At 46.5% G+C, this 15,505-nt stretch overlaps 5 protein-coding genes across 6 annotated transcripts; 3 read left to right on the forward strand and 2 right to left on the reverse strand.

Annotated features, from left to right (window-relative positions):
* The first annotated feature begins 34 nt into the window (after positions 1 to 34).
* Positions 35 to 7,293, forward strand: LOC132260583 (calcineurin-binding protein cabin-1-like). Its single transcript, XM_059758804.1, has 5 exons — positions 35 to 236; positions 295 to 824; positions 883 to 3,123; positions 3,181 to 3,528; positions 3,590 to 7,293. The coding sequence occupies exons 1-5, from the start codon at positions 153 to 155 to the stop codon at positions 6,861 to 6,863; spliced, it is 6,477 nt and encodes a 2,158-aa protein (XP_059614787.1). The 5' UTR covers positions 35 to 152; the 3' UTR covers positions 6,864 to 7,293.
* On the reverse strand, positions 6,880 to 11,242 carry LOC132260588 (ras-related protein Rab-30). Of its 2 annotated transcripts, XM_059758810.1 has the most exons (5): positions 10,690 to 11,242; positions 9,877 to 10,007; positions 7,853 to 8,137; positions 7,702 to 7,780; positions 6,880 to 7,637 (listed from the first exon to the last, which is right to left on the reverse strand). In XM_059758810.1, the coding sequence occupies exons 3-5, from the start codon at positions 8,129 to 8,131 to the stop codon at positions 7,345 to 7,347; spliced, it is 651 nt and encodes a 216-aa protein (XP_059614793.1). In that variant the 5' UTR covers positions 8,132 to 8,137; positions 9,877 to 10,007; positions 10,690 to 11,242; the 3' UTR covers positions 6,880 to 7,344. The 2 variants fall into 2 exon arrangements, with proteins under 2 accessions (XP_059614793.1, XP_059614794.1); XM_059758811.1 differs by lacking the exon at positions 9,877 to 10,007 and having other exon boundaries at positions 10,688 to 11,242.
* On the forward strand, positions 8,241 to 9,162 carry LOC132259890 (baculoviral IAP repeat-containing protein 5.2-B-like). The gene is made up of 3 exons (XM_059757701.1): positions 8,241 to 8,450; positions 8,516 to 8,683; positions 8,754 to 9,162. Exons 1-3 carry the CDS (start codon positions 8,352 to 8,354, stop codon positions 8,886 to 8,888), a joined length of 402 nt encoding a protein of 133 aa, XP_059613684.1. The 5' UTR covers positions 8,241 to 8,351; the 3' UTR covers positions 8,889 to 9,162.
* Positions 11,243 to 12,278: 1,036 nt separating the features above from the next.
* Positions 12,279 to 14,043, reverse strand: LOC132260586 (toll-interacting protein B-like). The gene is made up of 2 exons (XM_059758808.1): positions 13,889 to 14,043; positions 12,279 to 13,112 (listed from the first exon to the last, which is right to left on the reverse strand). The coding sequence occupies exons 1-2, from the start codon at positions 13,931 to 13,933 to the stop codon at positions 12,279 to 12,281; spliced, it is 879 nt and encodes a 292-aa protein (XP_059614791.1). The 5' UTR covers positions 13,934 to 14,043.
* Positions 14,044 to 14,049: 6 nt separating this feature from the next.
* LOC132260587 (proteasome subunit alpha type-1) lies at positions 14,050 to 15,473 on the forward strand. The gene is made up of 4 exons (XM_059758809.1): positions 14,050 to 14,158; positions 14,356 to 14,606; positions 14,660 to 14,819; positions 14,877 to 15,473. Exons 1-4 carry the CDS (start codon positions 14,156 to 14,158, stop codon positions 15,288 to 15,290), a joined length of 828 nt encoding a protein of 275 aa, XP_059614792.1. The 5' UTR covers positions 14,050 to 14,155; the 3' UTR covers positions 15,291 to 15,473.
* The last annotated feature ends 32 nt before the right edge of the window (positions 15,474 to 15,505 follow it).

A 15,505-nucleotide genomic window follows, 5' to 3' on the forward strand; every position in this document is an offset into this window, starting at 1 on the left:
GTCTCTGACAACGCTGTCACTTTCGCCATAAAAGATGCCATAAAGAGGGGAAGTCGAGCGTCTGTGTTTAGTTGAGGACTGCTTTGCAATGCCGTGGAAAAAGTGATTTTTGGGTGTAATTATAAGGATTCCTGCCTGGGAAAGTGGTCAAAATGATGCGGATTGTGGCCCTGAATGAGGACTCCAACAGTGCGAGCAGCGAAGATCTCGAACCACAAGTCACGAGAGAGGCGGAGGTGAGCGAGACGAAATTAGGTTAGACAAAGTCCTTTAATTTCTTATGCCTTTCTGCAGGAAACCATCGCTGTGTCTGAATATATGAGAGCTCTGAGTCTCAAGCAAAAGGGCTCCGTTGATGTTGCGCTGAAACTGCTGCTGGAACTGTTGGAGACGCAAGTGCTGTGCGAGGTGTCGCCGGAGAACAAGAATGACAAACTCTTCTCAGTGAAGTACAATTGCTTCCGAAACATTGGATTAATTTATGAGGACAAGGGCGAGAAACAGAATGCTCTCAAGTACCTTGTGGACGCATTTGAACTTGATGCCACGGATGTATACACGATGGTGCGCCTTGGGAAGCTAGCACTGTCGCTGAATAACCTAGATATAGCCAGTATAGCGTTCCAGAAGTGTTTGGATGTGAATCCTAATCACTGGTCAGCTGCCGATGGTCTTCTGGAAGTGTACTGTCGCAACGCCAGTTTCCTGAATGCATACGGCTGGGCACTGCACTGGCATAAGAAAGACAGCAACTACCAGAAAGCCATTGACGTTTTGGTGGAGATTCATGAGAGATTCAGCGGATGTATTCCATTTTTTGAAGAGTAGGTCTTGTAGATATTATCATTGTGAGTCGCTTTTATATTGTGTTTCTGATTTTAGTGTCTGGATGGGATCATTTGACTACAAGAAGTATGCGGATAAGAGGAGCAATTCTGGAAGTGTCTTCCCAGGACCGGTGGACATTCCAGAAGTGGAAGACAAGCGTGAGAAGCCAGACTTGTCCCAGTACAAAGTCACAGAGTTCACCTGGCTCTCGGTTGGAGATCTCATCATAAATCTGTATGAACTTCTGAACCAAGATGTGGATAATTTCTTAAATGGATATACATGGAGTGATCTGAAGACAGCCGAAGAGTGCCATATGAATGGGATAAATGGAGAGACACACTCATCAGATGTCCAGAATGAAGAGTCCATGAAGATGGAGACGGAGTGTGCGATCTTATCAGAGACTGAAGATGCGGTGGAAGTAAAGAATGATGTAATGGAGCCACCTCCAGTGCCTGCATCCAGTGATAACAGTTCAAACCCAGCGAAAAGCGATGACTCGTCTGCAGTGGATAAGCCTAAGAAACGACGAGGAAGTGATCTTAAGCACTTGGAGCAATGGGGTTGGCACAAGAGCCGCGCAAGGAAGAAGCCAACGAGTGTAGCTCCTCTGGAACAGGTGGATAAAACATGTTCTGGCTATCTGAAACGGATCTTGGCAAAGTACTACAGTGAAACCTTCGACACCAGTGAATCACCCTTCGTGGAGACCAAAATTCCGGAGAAGGACACCTCGGATGGCAAGAGAGGAAGGCATGGTGATTTTCAGACACCCTCAACAGCCACGGAGGATGACTTTCAGAAGAGAACGACTGAGGAATTCGAGAAGTTTGTGGGAGAGTTGCAGACATTCGATCTGATCCTGCTACTCAGCAAGTGGCTGGAATATATTGCCAAGCTCTGGACACAGTCCATTCCTCGGCCAATCTGTGAGCAGTATCTGAAGATCTATAAATATTATCTCAATCATTATGACTTGAATGCGTGGAATCAGCTTGAGTATCGGGAGTTCCAGAGTGTTTATCAGATGACTCTCTTCTATCTGGAACAGGAACACGAGAGGATCGCAGTGAAGAAGCTGAGCAAGGAGGAATTCAGTGGAGAGTATCGACGCCTTCTTCTACATTTGATGTTCTACAGTGGTTTTTACATGCTTGAGGATGAGGATCAGCATTGCCTGAACCTCATGAGACTCTTCTGGATAAATTACATCGTGTCAAAATACGAGAACAATCTCGAAGTGGCAATAGATTTTGTGTACAAGATCAATGAGTTGTTCCAAGAGGATGAGAAGAGACTCACTGTAGCAGTGGATCTGCCCAACAAGACTCTCGAGAGTCACATTGACGTCACAATAATCCGTGATCTCATGTCTTCGCTGCAGCGCACAATAAAGCTCAACAATGTGGCAAATCTGTACAAGGATCACAAGTTCAGAGAGTTGGTGGTGATTTTGAAAGACAGTCTGATAAATTGTACAGAGATCAAGAACTCTGACAACACACTCATGAAGATTAACACACAGTTTGAAGTGTTGCTCGAGTCATTGTGGAATCTGAATGACTTCGAGGAATGCTTCAGATGGTCGGAAAAGTGTCTGAAATACGCTGTGGACTTTTTCCTCACCATACCAGAGAACTCCTATCGCCTGAAGGAATGGGGTGAGTCTGTCAATTTCATCCTGATGTACCTCGAGGCCCTTCTGAAGCATGAAGGCGGTGATGTCCTTAACTGTCTGGCACAGTACGAGGCGAGACTTGTTCAGAGTCTTGTGAACATAGTCACTAGTCAAGTGGATTCGCCATTCGAGAAGAGCAGCACTCAAGTGCACACGATCAACTTCAAGATTCCCTGGATTCTGCTGCATGCCTTCGTGCAGCGCGAAGAAGATCGTCAGCACGCTGTGGCGAAGAAGATGAAATCATCCAGTGACACTTCGGATCAGGAGGACGAAGAGGAGTCCATGCCGAACTCCGTACTTATCTTCTTCACGGCCCATGAATATCTGGGAAAGAAGTTCTGGTGCACGAAAGATGGTGGTCAGCTGATGAGTTACGCTTTGGACATTGTGGTGCCTCTCATCAGATCACCTATTCTGGAGCCTTTTAGGGACATTGTGATGGAGTATGTGGAGCAATTGACTTATTGTCTATTCGCTTATCCGCCGAAGAGGGCTCGATCGCGACACATCGAGGAGCATGAGTCCACACAGAGTGAATTGACGTGGGAAAAGGCGATGCAGCTCTTTGAGATCTATCGTCCTGACAATCTTCCAGAGTTTGACTCCTACAAGTGAGTTCAATGTCAATCGCCTTAATGAGTTTTCCCTAAAATTATCTTCTCTTGCAGAGTGGATTCGATAACTACAGACTTGGAGCAACTGTTTCAAAGAATCCTGGCACTCACACCGAAGGATATCAACATTTTAGCAGCTGCGAACACAATCAAGGAATTCATTAACGGAGATTCAACAACTTTACCTGAGTATTCGCTCGTTTCGGCTTTTCCGATGCGTGTTGCTTCCATTTTCTACCTCTTGGCGGATCATTATTTCAAGAATAGAGACTTCACCAAGTCCATCAGGTATTATATTCAGGATTTGGCACTGAATCCCTGTCGTTTTGATGCATGGGCGGGATTGGCGCTCTCGAAGGCAACAAAGTTGGAAACGAAATTGAACTCTTGCATCCCATTCAAGTGAGTGCAGATTAACTGGGGTGAAATACCAATATTGCTAATTCCAATGTTTCCTTTGCAGCACAAAAGACTTCCTTATTCAATCAGAGGAGACACTACGCTGCTTCCAACAGTGCATCAAGCTCAATGAAACTCACATTGCCGTGTGGATTGAGTACGGAACTTTTGCCTACACTCTCCACTCTTACTGTTCGCGCAATCTCAAGCAGACCAGCGAGACGCTGTCGATGGAACGCTTTGCCTTTGTTGAGGATCGCAAGGAGCAGTGTATTAAGATTGCTTATGATTGCTTCCACACGGTTGAAATGTTGAAGCATGTGGATGAGATGAAGGGCAATGCTGAGGAGTCGCATGAGGAGAAGTGGCTCTATCACTATATGCTGGGAAAAGTGTCTGAGAAGCGGAAGGAACAGCCGAGTGTCTACTTGGACCACTACATGAAGGCTTCCAAGTACCTCTACGATAGCAATGCGACATATCCCATTCGGATTAGTCACAGCAATCCGCAAAATTTGTCCGTTGAGGCATTGGAGATATTCTATCGCATCACAGCGGCGGTTATAAAATACTTAGAGCAGCATCGTACTGTGACTAGAGAGACTGGGAAGTTGTTCAATAAGGTGCTGAAGCAGCTGGCCAACAGTGCTTTCATGTTCAATCAGGCGAAGTTGGATAACAATAGTTTGAATGCACTCAAGAGACAGAAGATCGCTGTTGCAACTGTTGAGAGTGCGAAGAGGCAGAAGACTGAGGAGAATCCAGCGACTGAAGTTGCCGCTGAACCGACAAATGGAATGGAAGTGAACCCAGCGGAGGAGATTAAGGTCAAGGAAGCGACTGAAGAGGAAGTGAAGGATAAAGAGGCGCCTGTGGAGGAAGTTAAGGCAAAGGAATCGGTGCCACAGACACACGTTAGGAGGAGTTCTCAGGAATCAACTGCCACGTCTGTCACGACGACCACAACCACTGGCACTACTGGAACGTCCAGTTCCTCCTCCAGTTCCTCTTCTGAATCTGGAAGCAGTGACACTGAAACGGAATCTGAGTCGTCAAGTGATGATGAGCAGAAAAAGAATACACCTCTGACAGATGATGAATTGGAGGCGATCTATAAGGCGTGCGTGAAGAATTTTGAGGAGTGCTTGGCTCGATTTCCCGAACACTTCAAGTCTGTCCATCGGCTGGTGCATCACTATCTCACGGCGCCAGAGAAGATGCGCTCCATGGAGAAGTCCAAGCAGCTGCTCCTGGGCACTTACACAACGACGCTGGGTAACAGAATCCAGGGGCTGTTCGTTGATCGCAAGACCAATAACTTCTTCAATGGAATCTGGCGGAATCCTTCCTCGGAGATCGATCGTCCGGGCAGTTTTGCCTCTCATCTGTCCAAATGTGTGATTGTGTTGATGGATGTGTTGAAAGCGAATTGTGATTATAGGATTCTGTTTGAGTTGGCACTGCAGCTGCACAGATCTCCCGAGGCGGACAAGAAGTACATCAAGGACACAGAGAGAAAGGAGCTCTTTCAGCAGGCGGTGTCCTTCTGTGTGCAGTCATTCAGGAGTCTGCTGAAGCGACACGGAAGCGATGAGAGGAACGATGGGAAGTTGCTGGATCTCATCATTGAAATATACACCACTCATCGGAAGTGTTTTAAGCATATGCAACAGAAGGAGAACATCTTCATGGGAGTGTTGGTGGATGCATACAAATGCTATATTCAGGACAAGATTCCCAAGTTGCCTGACAACATCCACTTAGGAGACTTGGCTGTGAAACTCTGCGTGCAGGAAATGACCAATAGGAGAACGCAAGAGAAGCAGGCAGCCCTGGGAAATCCTCAGCATACTCACAATCAGGAGACTGCAGATGGTGCTGGCAGGGAGATTTCCCTCGGTACTGGCATGGCATCTACGAAGATCAGCCAAACAATGGTGACTGCCTCACTAACAACCACAACTCCCAAGTCTACGTATATTCCGGGATTGTCGAGGCCTCGAGGACGTCCGGCGGGCAGTAAGAACAGTTCAGCGACAACGACAACATCCACGATTAATCCACTGTTGGACTCTCAACTGGCGACTTTTATGGCAATGTACTCCAATCCGTCGCTTTTCTCTTCAGCCGGATTCGGATCTTCTGGCTCAGAATCGGGGATGAACTCTTTCCTGGCTGAGTACTATAAGATGGCATTGGCACCGAGTCTGGGCATGGTTCCCAGTCTACCATCACTGCCCAATCCTCTGCTTGGTCTGGGTGGCATGAAAATGAACTCAATAACACCGAAATTGCCGTCAGGAACGACACTTCAACCTCAGATGTCGGCAAAAGCGTCAAAATCCAGTTCAACTCCTCAAATACCTCAAGTTGATATGAAGAGCATCATCGCCTCAGCGGCTAGTATGGTGGCGTCTAGTGGGAAGACAACTTCCAGCACAATTAACCTCGGCGGTGGGCAGCTGACGATCACACCGACTCAGCAATGTGCGACGAAGGAGTCACAAAAAGGCGGTGAGGCGGGAAAGAGTTCGTCAAAGCCGAGTTATGCTCAGGAAGTCATCAATGCCGTGGCGAATAAGATCAAGATGCCGTCTATGGGATCTCGCTTCTCTCTGCCGTCAGAATTGCCTAAATCGCTGACCATTACGCCTTCTATGGAGCCGCCGAAGAGGCCTGCGAGTATGGATAGCCAAATGGCGAAACTGGATGTGTTCCACAAAGGAGTTCTGCCGCCAAATCCCACCTCAAAGGCCAAAACGGCAAGGAAGCGAACTACGCCATATTCCAGATCAGCCGCCAATGTTCCGCCCATAACGTCGATGAGCCAGTGGAGTCAGTTGGTGTCGCAGTACAAGACTGGCATGAGCATGCCGAGTCAGGCGGAGATGATGAGACTGCAGACATACAGGGATTCCTACTTGGAGTTCCTCAGCAATCCCAAGGCGAGCTTCCCAGGCACTCCACCTGCTCAAAGTGGCAGCAAGAAGACACAATCTTCACGATCACGCGACACAACTCAGGTGATCTCGGCGCAGAGCTTGATCTCGAGCAGCAAGATTAGTCAGTCGAAGGTGGACATCCCGAAGTCATCACTGCCAAATTTCTCCTTGCCACCACTGCCCACGTCTCCGGCACTGTCTGTCTCTGCCGCGAAGTCACCTCAGATCCCCATGACGTCGCCGATGATGGGCTCACCCACGAAGACGCTGCAGCAAAAGCTGGCGGAGCGCCAGAAGGCCAATGCGTCGCTGAATGAGAAGAAGGAGGCGGCAAAGTCGGCCACGAGCAATCCACGACGTTTGCATCCCGATGATGATGTTATTGTGCTGGATTGACGTTAAGAGAATGGGATGTCGTTGGATTAATTTATTTCTCATCTCTGTTTCCAAAAATAAGACAGGGATCTTGGGATCATTACAAGAAGTCAATGAACATAACTATAAAAGAGATCTCTGGCCATCAGTGAGATTATTAGATTTTTGTAAAGATCCGCCCGCCGACAATTCAAATACCGCCTCGATATGTACACAATAAAATCGAGTTAATCACCTTTCGCGACTGTATGCAGTCCAAAGCTCTTGTCCAGGTGTTCAGGGGGTGTGTTATTAAACAACGTAAAAGCTTATTCATTACAATAGACAAAAAAGAAGAAGAATGAGGCATTTCACACGCGATCAGTGATAAAAGGTGGAAACTCAACGGCAAAACATTGATGTCTCTTTTCTAAAAATTAATAAATTAACACATGTATAAAGTGATCACACATTCAACAGCTTTATCTCTTCCTGTTCCTTTGATTTTGGTATTTATCCTAGCTCAGTTGCTGCCACCGCCACCGCTCATGCCCACATTGAGGCTGGCACAGCAGTTGCTTTGACTAAAGTAGTTGGACTTGTTGCCCAGATTGGCCAGACCGCCGGTTTCGCTGCGCGGCGGAACTTCCTTGTTGCGCGCCTGCTCAATCAATTCGGCTGCGATCTCGTAGAACAGTCGCTCCACATTGTCCGCCTGCTTGGCCGACGTCTCCAGAAAGTACATCCCGTGCTGCTTGGCGAACTCTTCGCCAATCGACGTGGGAACTTCGCGGTCATCGCGATCGGTTTTATTGCCTGCAATTCGATTATATAATGCATTTCATTGGATTTTCGCTGACTCTGCAGACGGTATACTAACCCACGAGAATCTTCAGCACTTTGGCGTTCGCGTACTCCTGAATCTCCCGCAACCAATCCGGAAGACAATCGAAAGTGGGCTGTGGAGGGGAAAAAGAGCACGTGTTCAGTAATTTCCGCCTCTTTCCACGCAATATTGACCATCCAATTACCTGGCAACTTATGTCATAGACCAGTATTAAGGCATGCGCTGATCTGTAGTAACTCTGTGTAATTGAACGGAACCGTTCCTGACCAGCAGTGTCCCAGATCTGCAGCTTGATCTTCTCATTGTCCACTTCGACTGTCTTTATCATGAAGTCCACACCTATTGTGGCGCCCTGGCCAGGTGGGAAGAGGCCCTGAGTGAATCGACGCACCAAGCACGTCTTGCCGACACCTGCATTTCCCACTAGAACAACTTTGAAGAGGAATTTGTAGTCCATTTCCATATCATTCTGCAAGAGAGATGAAGAATACGTGTGAGACGTTAGTTTTTTAAATTGTCGATCAGTTTTTACTGCCATAAAAGTGTCGATCAGATGGCAGTTTGAAGAGTGGGGGAAGAAGGCGTCTTTGAATTTTGATGTTTGTTTTCATCGTGTGTGGAGCATTTTTCTGAGTTTCTCGTGGAAAATTGTAGTAAAAACTAGCGATAGAACCATTTTTAGGATGAACAACAATAATTTCGACTACTTGTTTGAGCTGCAGAGACTAAAATCCTTCAAAAATTGGCAATTCAGCAAGAGCAAGAAATGCAACGAGAGAAAGGTTTGGCTTCTGTTGTCTTTTTTGTCTTTCCGGATGCGCAATAAAAGCCTTGTCCTGCATTTCAGATGGCCCAGGCGGGGTTCTACTGCACCGGAAGTGAAAGTGCGGTGTGCTTCGTGTGCGGGAAGGAGTTGGACGGCTGGGAGGAGGAAGATGATCCGTGGGTGGAGCACAAAAAGCACGCTCCACAGTGTTCTTTTGTGAAGATGAGAAAGAAGGAAACCGATTACACGGTAAGATTCCCCGGATATTATTACAGAAGGTGGCATTGCCTGACCAATGATGGTTGCATATGTGTTGCAGGTGAAAGAATTTGTTATCCTGATAGAGACTGTGTTGAAAAATCAGGAGGAGAAAGTCCACATGGACGATGTGATGAAGTTTCGGGAATTAATGTACTCGATGCGCGACAAGTTGCAGAAGAACTGCCGTTCTTAATCATCTCATAGCATTAATATCATATAGAAATTCTATTCCCGGACTTTACATGTGACAGAGAAGATGGAGAAAAGGACATTTGAAGCGACTCCTCGTCTTGAAAGCAATTTTATTCAAACAATCGAATGTGATGGATAAAGGAGGCTTTCTGATAAATTCCCTGCGGAAACTCTAGAAGATTTGTCTGCTGCTTCAATGTATGAGCTCAGGAGGTTTGAGAGAAAAGAGGAGAGCTAATGGAATGTCTATAAAATGGAAAATAGTTGATATTTCACGATGGTTTTATGTTTCATTTTTATGCCAATGCGACCGCCCATTTATATCTGTTTGCCGAAAGAAAAAAATGACCAACTTGAGGAAGAATTTGGGAGAGGAAATCAATAAGTTCTCCCACTCGAGGGATTTTCGCCAAGAAGCACCCGCAAGGAGATGGAAATTGAAAGTGTTGGAGCCAGAAAATCTCTTCTATTCAAATTCTTGTTTGTTTTCTCCACCACAATTTCCTGGCATGAACAACCCTTTTTTGGTGAAATCACGGAGATTTGCTTTGAGTGCCTTTTGTCGTGCTGAATTTAATTGACACACAGTTTAAATGTTTATTTTCAAATGCATCAACCTGTATTTCACAACTTCTTCTTACGCTCACAGTATTTTGGAAAATAATGGTTTATTTTTAATATTGCTTATGATGAAATATGAGAATTACGCGATGGCGCCTTTCGGATTTATTTGGTAGTCTGATGATAAATTACTCAATACCGATGGAGTTGAGTGCATTTTTGGTGTTATCAACTGTTTCTCTTTCTATGGTCAGTGACTAATATTGACTTTAAGTCTGCATTTTGTGTGCTATTTTCTCTTATTCCTCTTGAGGGTTGGAAAACGCCGTTTTTCGCCCAACCAGTGAGGTTTTTTTTAACCTTTCCCTGGGCAATCAATTAACGCGTGAAGTCAAATAAAGGGTGCAGAGAGGAGAGTTGAAGCTTACCCAAACACGGCTGGTGGAAAAGGTGATCCCGCTGAGGAAGGGCAGGAGTGTCTATAGATATCTCTTTGGCATTTTATCCCTCATTCAGTGTGTAATCCTCAGCGATTGCCTCCGCAGATCCTGAACATGTCCTAGGTGGATGGAAAAGTCGCAGGTAATTTACACTGGCTCGATAGCATTTTCTTAAGTCTACATTAGCCAATTAGCTGTGCAAGCTGATGAGGAAATTTCATTACCGGAGAAGCCTCCCACACTTATCGTTTTAATATAAAATGACATCACACACACGGCGCTCTGGGCGGAGAGGGAATTTGCATTTAGTGAGGTGGCAGGGAGAGTGTGATATCGTGTGAGAAATTGAATTAAGACTCCAAGTCGCGCGAAGGCTCTTTTGGTGTAATGGCTAATGAGTGTGTGCGAGAGTATTATATAAATAAGAAGAAAAAAAGTAAAACGAAATTGGCCGATTGGGTGGAGAGGTGAAAAATATTTTTTCAGCATTTAGTGCGTGAATTTTTGCCAAAGAGCAAAGAGAGAGAACTTTCACAAAAGTGAGAGAGAATTGAAGGCTTGGATGGTAAAATGTATTTATTTTTTTTGAGAAATCTCATTGAACTTTTACTTTTTTTCCTCGGCAAAACGACTCTTCAACACATGAGCGAAAATATTAATTATTTCTTGGTCATTTACTCTTGAGTCTCTTGATAGATAGACTTTACGATGGGGCGCAAACACACACTGTGAAGTCTCTAAAATTTTACGGGACTGTTGCCTCAGCACAGTCCGCTTGATAAGACACTATGGGAACCACACCTGGCAGTCGAATTTGGTGCGCTTCGAGGGGCTCTCGAGGTGGCTTCGGCCTGTCTCCTGCTCACTGTGGCACTGGTCACGGGAAACTGTGCACAGGAAACACCTCTCACTGCTGGTATTTCACTGATTGTTGATGGAACTGATGGAATTGTGTGGCGAATTGTGTGGGGGAGTGAATCGAATGCGGCGCAACAACACTCTGTGACTCTCCCGCTTTATTGACATGCGGAACGCTTGCGCTTTAATTCGCCCAGCCACTCGTGTGTCTTTTTCACAGTTTTCCCGAGTGACGAGGCCGCCGGGGAGCCGCGAGAGAGTGTAGTCAGGTGACAAGAGAGTGGCGAGGTGTGGGTGCCTAACGGCCGTGCTGCTGTTCGCTGTGAGCGCGCCAAATGAACTGGAGCTCGCGTGAAATTGGCTGAAACGTGGAAAAGCACTGTCAATGGTGGGTCTTCTGGTGGGGCAGAGACTTACGCGCGGCTCTGCCGCACAGGAAAAAGTCCCACCTTGTGGGGATTGCCTTGGAGAGCAGTCCGCCGACTCCGGTGGCCTCGCATTCGCCGACAAATTGCATTAGAGAGACTATATAATAAATGCCTAGATTGGCGATGTTGAAGATGAGCGCCAAAGTGTAATGACACGATGAACTTGAGCATTACAGAAAACAGTTAAGGTTCAACAAATATGCAATTTATGAGCATAAACTTTTCCCATCTCGCCTTCGCCGCTTCTCCCCACAATGTTTATTTCTCAAATGAATTGTATTTTATATAGAAATGCCATCAGTACATGAAGCTCCCCAACGAGTACAGTAAAGTGTTTTTTATACATTTTGGAATTTTTTTACAGAGTCACGAATTTGCACTGAAGAGCGCGTTTGGTCAAAGCATTCACACAGGTTTGATGGATGTTTTGTCCCAGGTAAGGAAAATATTGAGGTAGACAATCTCGAATGTTGAAGAAGATGAATGGGAAGCTCTTTTTCTGCTTGTTCACTACACCGAATTTTTTTATTTAATATTTTGGCAACATAATGAGACAGGAAATTTTACATTTTATTTATATTTCAGTTCAAATTAAATATATTTATATATATATTTTTAGGCAACAATAAGAGGAAAAGGGAGAAAAAGGTTGATTAACACAGACAAAAGAAACATTTCTCAGACACTCTCTTGATTAGCCACACAGAGCCTGACGATTGATGTCAATTGGTGGTCAATTGATGGTACTGACCTCACTTCTGTCGATCCCACAAAACTCTTATAGCTCAAATTTGGTGATAAATCTGGAAATCTGTAGGTTTCTTACGCCACTCTCCCTGGCAATGACTCACATTTGCGCGGAGATCCAATCTCTGACTCATTCATCTCAAGGCTATTTTTCCACGGTGGCTTTCAACTCTGCTTCTTACATATGACACATGTTTTATTCCTCACAATCAATACCTTTCCGCGTGTGGCGAGGATTTGCTCTGCAATCAACGTTCGATTGGGGGTGTTGTTGGTGTGGCTGGTGAGGATGGTGGAAGCGTGAGAAATCGGAATTGTGGGTGGATTCTATCTAACGTGGTTGGAGCACTGCTCAATCTATTGGTCAGTCATTTGCAGGAGGGAGTTTATGGTGCGATCCTTGTTGCCTCTGTTCGCCTCCCACACGGACTTGATGACTTCGCGATCGGTGTTGGGGAACATCTCTTGGATCTGCTTGAGGTCCTCCTCCGTGAGGGGCGCCGTCTGGGGCGGCGCTGGCACTGGCTGCTGCTGTTGCTGCTGCTGCGGGTAGTGTGAGTTAACAATCTGTGGCTGCTGCTGCGGGTGTACAAACACTGGCATTGGGCGACCCGTGACGCTGGGCACCATCACGACCGGAGCGACGGATTGGTACATGTAAGTGGTGGCTCCCTGGGCGGAGGCGGGCTGGAAGCTCAGCACCAAGTCAATCATGCCCTCCACGCCGTCGCCCTGCTTCCCGCTCAGCGGATACCAGTCCTCGTGCGTGTCGCCGCGCAGCACAGCCTCGGGCAACTTCACCTCCGTCCACGCTATCAACTCGTCCATCGTGAAGCTGCACTCGTCGTAGATCTCCAACGAGATAGACGCCACACCGGCAGGCAGTTGACTGTGAACCACGCGATTCCACCGTGGATTCTTTCCGCCATTCGGGTCTGTCTGTGTCTCATAGACAAAGTGCCCCACGCGGATCCTCACGTAGGGATCCATCCGTGTCATGCCATAGTTCTTCACCAGCTTCGCCTGCGCCACAGTGATACTGAGGCGCCCCACAATGTTGGCCGGCATGTAGGGCGACAGCGCTGTCTGCTGCTGATAGAGCGCCAGGGCGGCTTGGCGGTCGGCCTGCTCTTGGATATCTCGCGGAGTCGTGATGCGCAGAAAGTCACTCGACAGCGGTCCCAAGACTGCCTGAAATGGAAGAAGCGACAAAAATCAATCAATGCCTTCGCCTAAATTACATGCCGCCCCCTTTAATTGATACAGCACATGACTAAAAGGCCGTTTATAAGGAACACAGTCACGATCAAAATCATCTGCTATCAAAATACAGGCTCAAAATTTCCTTTTATTCACGATCAGTGAGCACTCTGCCACGCACTGTATATGAAAGATAATTCCTTTATTACCTCTTAAAGCTCTCAAAGACAACCTAATAAACTAATTACTGGCATTTATTATTTAAACACATTAAATAGCACAGAATTTATCCACTTCTCGATATACTCAAACTCCCTGAAAAGCCTCCTGATAAGGAAGAATTGCTTGCGATTCCTTCCAAGCAACGTGATTCCTCTTGAGAAAATAGTGAACAACTTGAACTTGTGTGTTTAACGAATGAAAAGGTGCAGAAATTGAGAGGCCCGATAAGGTGGTAGTCCTGATAAAGCCATATCAGGCAAAAGCTGATCCCCCGAGTTTGTTGCAGGAAACCCAGTTCACGCTGATAAGGCGCTTTTGTCAATACTGACTGAATTTTGGGAGATTCCTCGCAGGGGAACTCAGCGTGACTAACCGAACAAAAACTCCTCAGCCACGCTAAAGGACAAAGAAGGCCAGAAATTGCTCGAATATTGGAGGAATTCCTGAGAAATTAGCACACAAGATCGTCTGGAGAAGCCAGACAAATTGCGCAAAACGCCAACATCATTGTTTCACCATATTTCACACTGTCACACAATTCTTACCCTGTTCCACCGCTCGGATCTGCTATCAGAGTCAACCGCGGACATTTTTTTCCAGCAATTCACTACAGCAAATCACAAATAAATAAATTATTCACAAAATATTTCGGTTTCTTCTTGAGCTTCTTGTATTTTTCGCAAAACTTGCACTGTGATTTTTTGACAGCTGACGCATTGCCCGATGAAGGGAGTGAAGTTGGCCGTGCATCGGAAAACAAAAGTGTGTTGTCATTGCACGACGAGGAGAAAAGCTGTGGAAATTGAGGAAAAATGGTAAAAATTGGATTGGAAATTATTGCAATATGTTGAAGATAGGTTGTTTTGCACCTGGGAATAGGGGGGCTTTGGGAATTTTGCGTAAAATCAGCAAGCCTTTGGCATAACCTTACTTCGTGTGGCTTTTCCGGGAGTGACTTCACATTTTCTAACATTTCCTCACAAAATCTCTCTTTTCCCGTGTCGCCCTGCAGTTTCGCAATCAGTACGACAGTGATGTGACTGTGTGGAGCCCTCAGGGGCGCCTCCATCAGGTGGAGTACGCCATGGAAGCGGTGAAGCTGGGCACGGCGACTGTTGGCTTGAAGAACAAGGATCACGCCATTCTGATCGCTCTCAAAAGGGCTTCATCTGAGTTGGCTTCTTACCAGAAGAAGATCATCCCCATTGATGACCATCTCGGCATCTCCATCTCTGGAATAACAGCTGACGCCAGGATTTTGAGGTAGAGTCAGCAGGTTTTGGGGAGTATTCTTTACTGATTCTGTGTGTTTTTAGTCGCTACATGCGCCAGGAGTGCCTCAATTACAAGTACTCCTATGATGCCAACTACCCAGTGAATCGCTTGATCATAAACCTGGGCAATAAGATGCAGGTCTGCACCCAGCGCTACGACAGGCGTCCTTATGGCGTGGGACTTCTCGTGGTCGGCTACGATGTAAGTTCTCCAGTGTAATCTCTCTATTTGATTACTAATGTTCGCTGATTCCCGCAGGATTTGGGCCCCCATGTCTTCCAAGTATGTCCCAGCGCCAACTACTTCAATTGCAAGGCAATGTCTATCGGATCTCGCTCCCAGAGCGCTCGCACGTACTTGGGAAAGCATCTGGCGAACTTCCCGACGTGTGACCTCAAGAAGCTGATAGAGCATGGTCTATTGGCGCTGCGGGACACGCTCCCGAATGAACTCAATCTCACTGAGAAGAATGTCTCCATAGCTATTGTGGGCAAGGGAACTCCGTTCCAGATTCTATCAGAGGAGGAGAACAAGACATACTTGGCCACTATCAGCCAGAGTGGGCCATCTGCGCGGGAAGCTGCTGCAAGTGACAGCGGCACGGGAGGTAGCGGTGCTCCTCCGCCAAGTGAGGGCTCAAGCGACCCTTTAGCCGGAACTGCGATGGAGTAAGTGGGCGGATTCTGCATGCAGATTTCGCACCACCAGCACTCCCGGATGACTCAAGTGGGATGGGGTAGAGGGTGGGGATTCGTATTCTGCCCTTAAGAGCTGGTAATGCGAATCCCCACCCGAAATTTTCAGCATTTTCCGGGATTTCTTACACATTTGAACAATTTTCGAAAATATACTTGGCGCCTTCGAAACAGCTGTTTGATTTTCGGACA

Source organism: Phlebotomus argentipes, unplaced genomic scaffold (genome assembly GCF_947086385.1).
Source record: "Phlebotomus argentipes unplaced genomic scaffold, Phlebotomus argentipes genome assembly scaffold_18, whole genome shotgun sequence".
Taxonomy (NCBI): Eukaryota; Metazoa; Arthropoda; class Insecta; order Diptera; family Psychodidae; genus Phlebotomus; species Phlebotomus argentipes.

Excerpts from the sequence above, each read along its gene's own strand:
- LOC132260583 (XM_059758804.1), top strand. The coding sequence starts at position 153 with ATGATGCGGATTGTGGCCCTGAATGAGGACTCCAACAGTGCGAGCAGC. Across the intron at positions 825-882 it reads TGTATTCCATTTTTTGAAGA|TGTCTGGATGGGATCATTTG; the intron begins GTAGGTCTTGTA and ends TTCTGATTTTAG. Across the intron at positions 3,529-3,589 it reads AACTCTTGCATCCCATTCAA|CACAAAAGACTTCCTTATTC; the intron begins GTGAGTGCAGAT and ends TTTCCTTTGCAG.
- LOC132260588 (XM_059758810.1), bottom strand. The coding sequence starts at position 8,131 with ATGGAAATGGACTACAAATTCCTCTTCAAAGTTGTTCTAGTGGGAAAT. Across the intron at positions 7,781-7,852 it reads TCTATGACATAAGTTGCCAG|CCCACTTTCGATTGTCTTCC; the intron begins GTAATTGGATGG and ends TCCCCTCCACAG. Across the intron at positions 7,638-7,701 it reads AGTGCTGAAGATTCTCGTGG|GCAATAAAACCGATCGCGAT; the intron begins GTTAGTATACCG and ends ATCGAATTGCAG.
- LOC132259890 (XM_059757701.1), top strand. The coding sequence starts at position 8,352 with ATGAACAACAATAATTTCGACTACTTGTTTGAGCTGCAGAGACTAAAA. Across the intron at positions 8,451-8,515 it reads AGAAATGCAACGAGAGAAAG|ATGGCCCAGGCGGGGTTCTA; the intron begins GTTTGGCTTCTG and ends CCTGCATTTCAG. Across the intron at positions 8,684-8,753 it reads AGAAGGAAACCGATTACACG|GTGAAAGAATTTGTTATCCT; the intron begins GTAAGATTCCCC and ends TATGTGTTGCAG.
- LOC132260586 (XM_059758808.1), bottom strand. The coding sequence starts at position 13,933 with ATGTCCGCGGTTGACTCTGATAGCAGATCCGAGCGGTGGAACAGG. Across the intron at positions 13,113-13,888 it reads GATCCGAGCGGTGGAACAGG|GCAGTCTTGGGACCGCTGTC; the intron begins GTAAGAATTGTG and ends CTTCCATTTCAG.
- LOC132260587 (XM_059758809.1), top strand. Across the intron at positions 14,607-14,659 it reads GCTGACGCCAGGATTTTGAG|TCGCTACATGCGCCAGGAGT; the intron begins GTAGAGTCAGCA and ends GTGTGTTTTTAG. Across the intron at positions 14,820-14,876 it reads TTCTCGTGGTCGGCTACGAT|GATTTGGGCCCCCATGTCTT; the intron begins GTAAGTTCTCCA and ends TGATTCCCGCAG.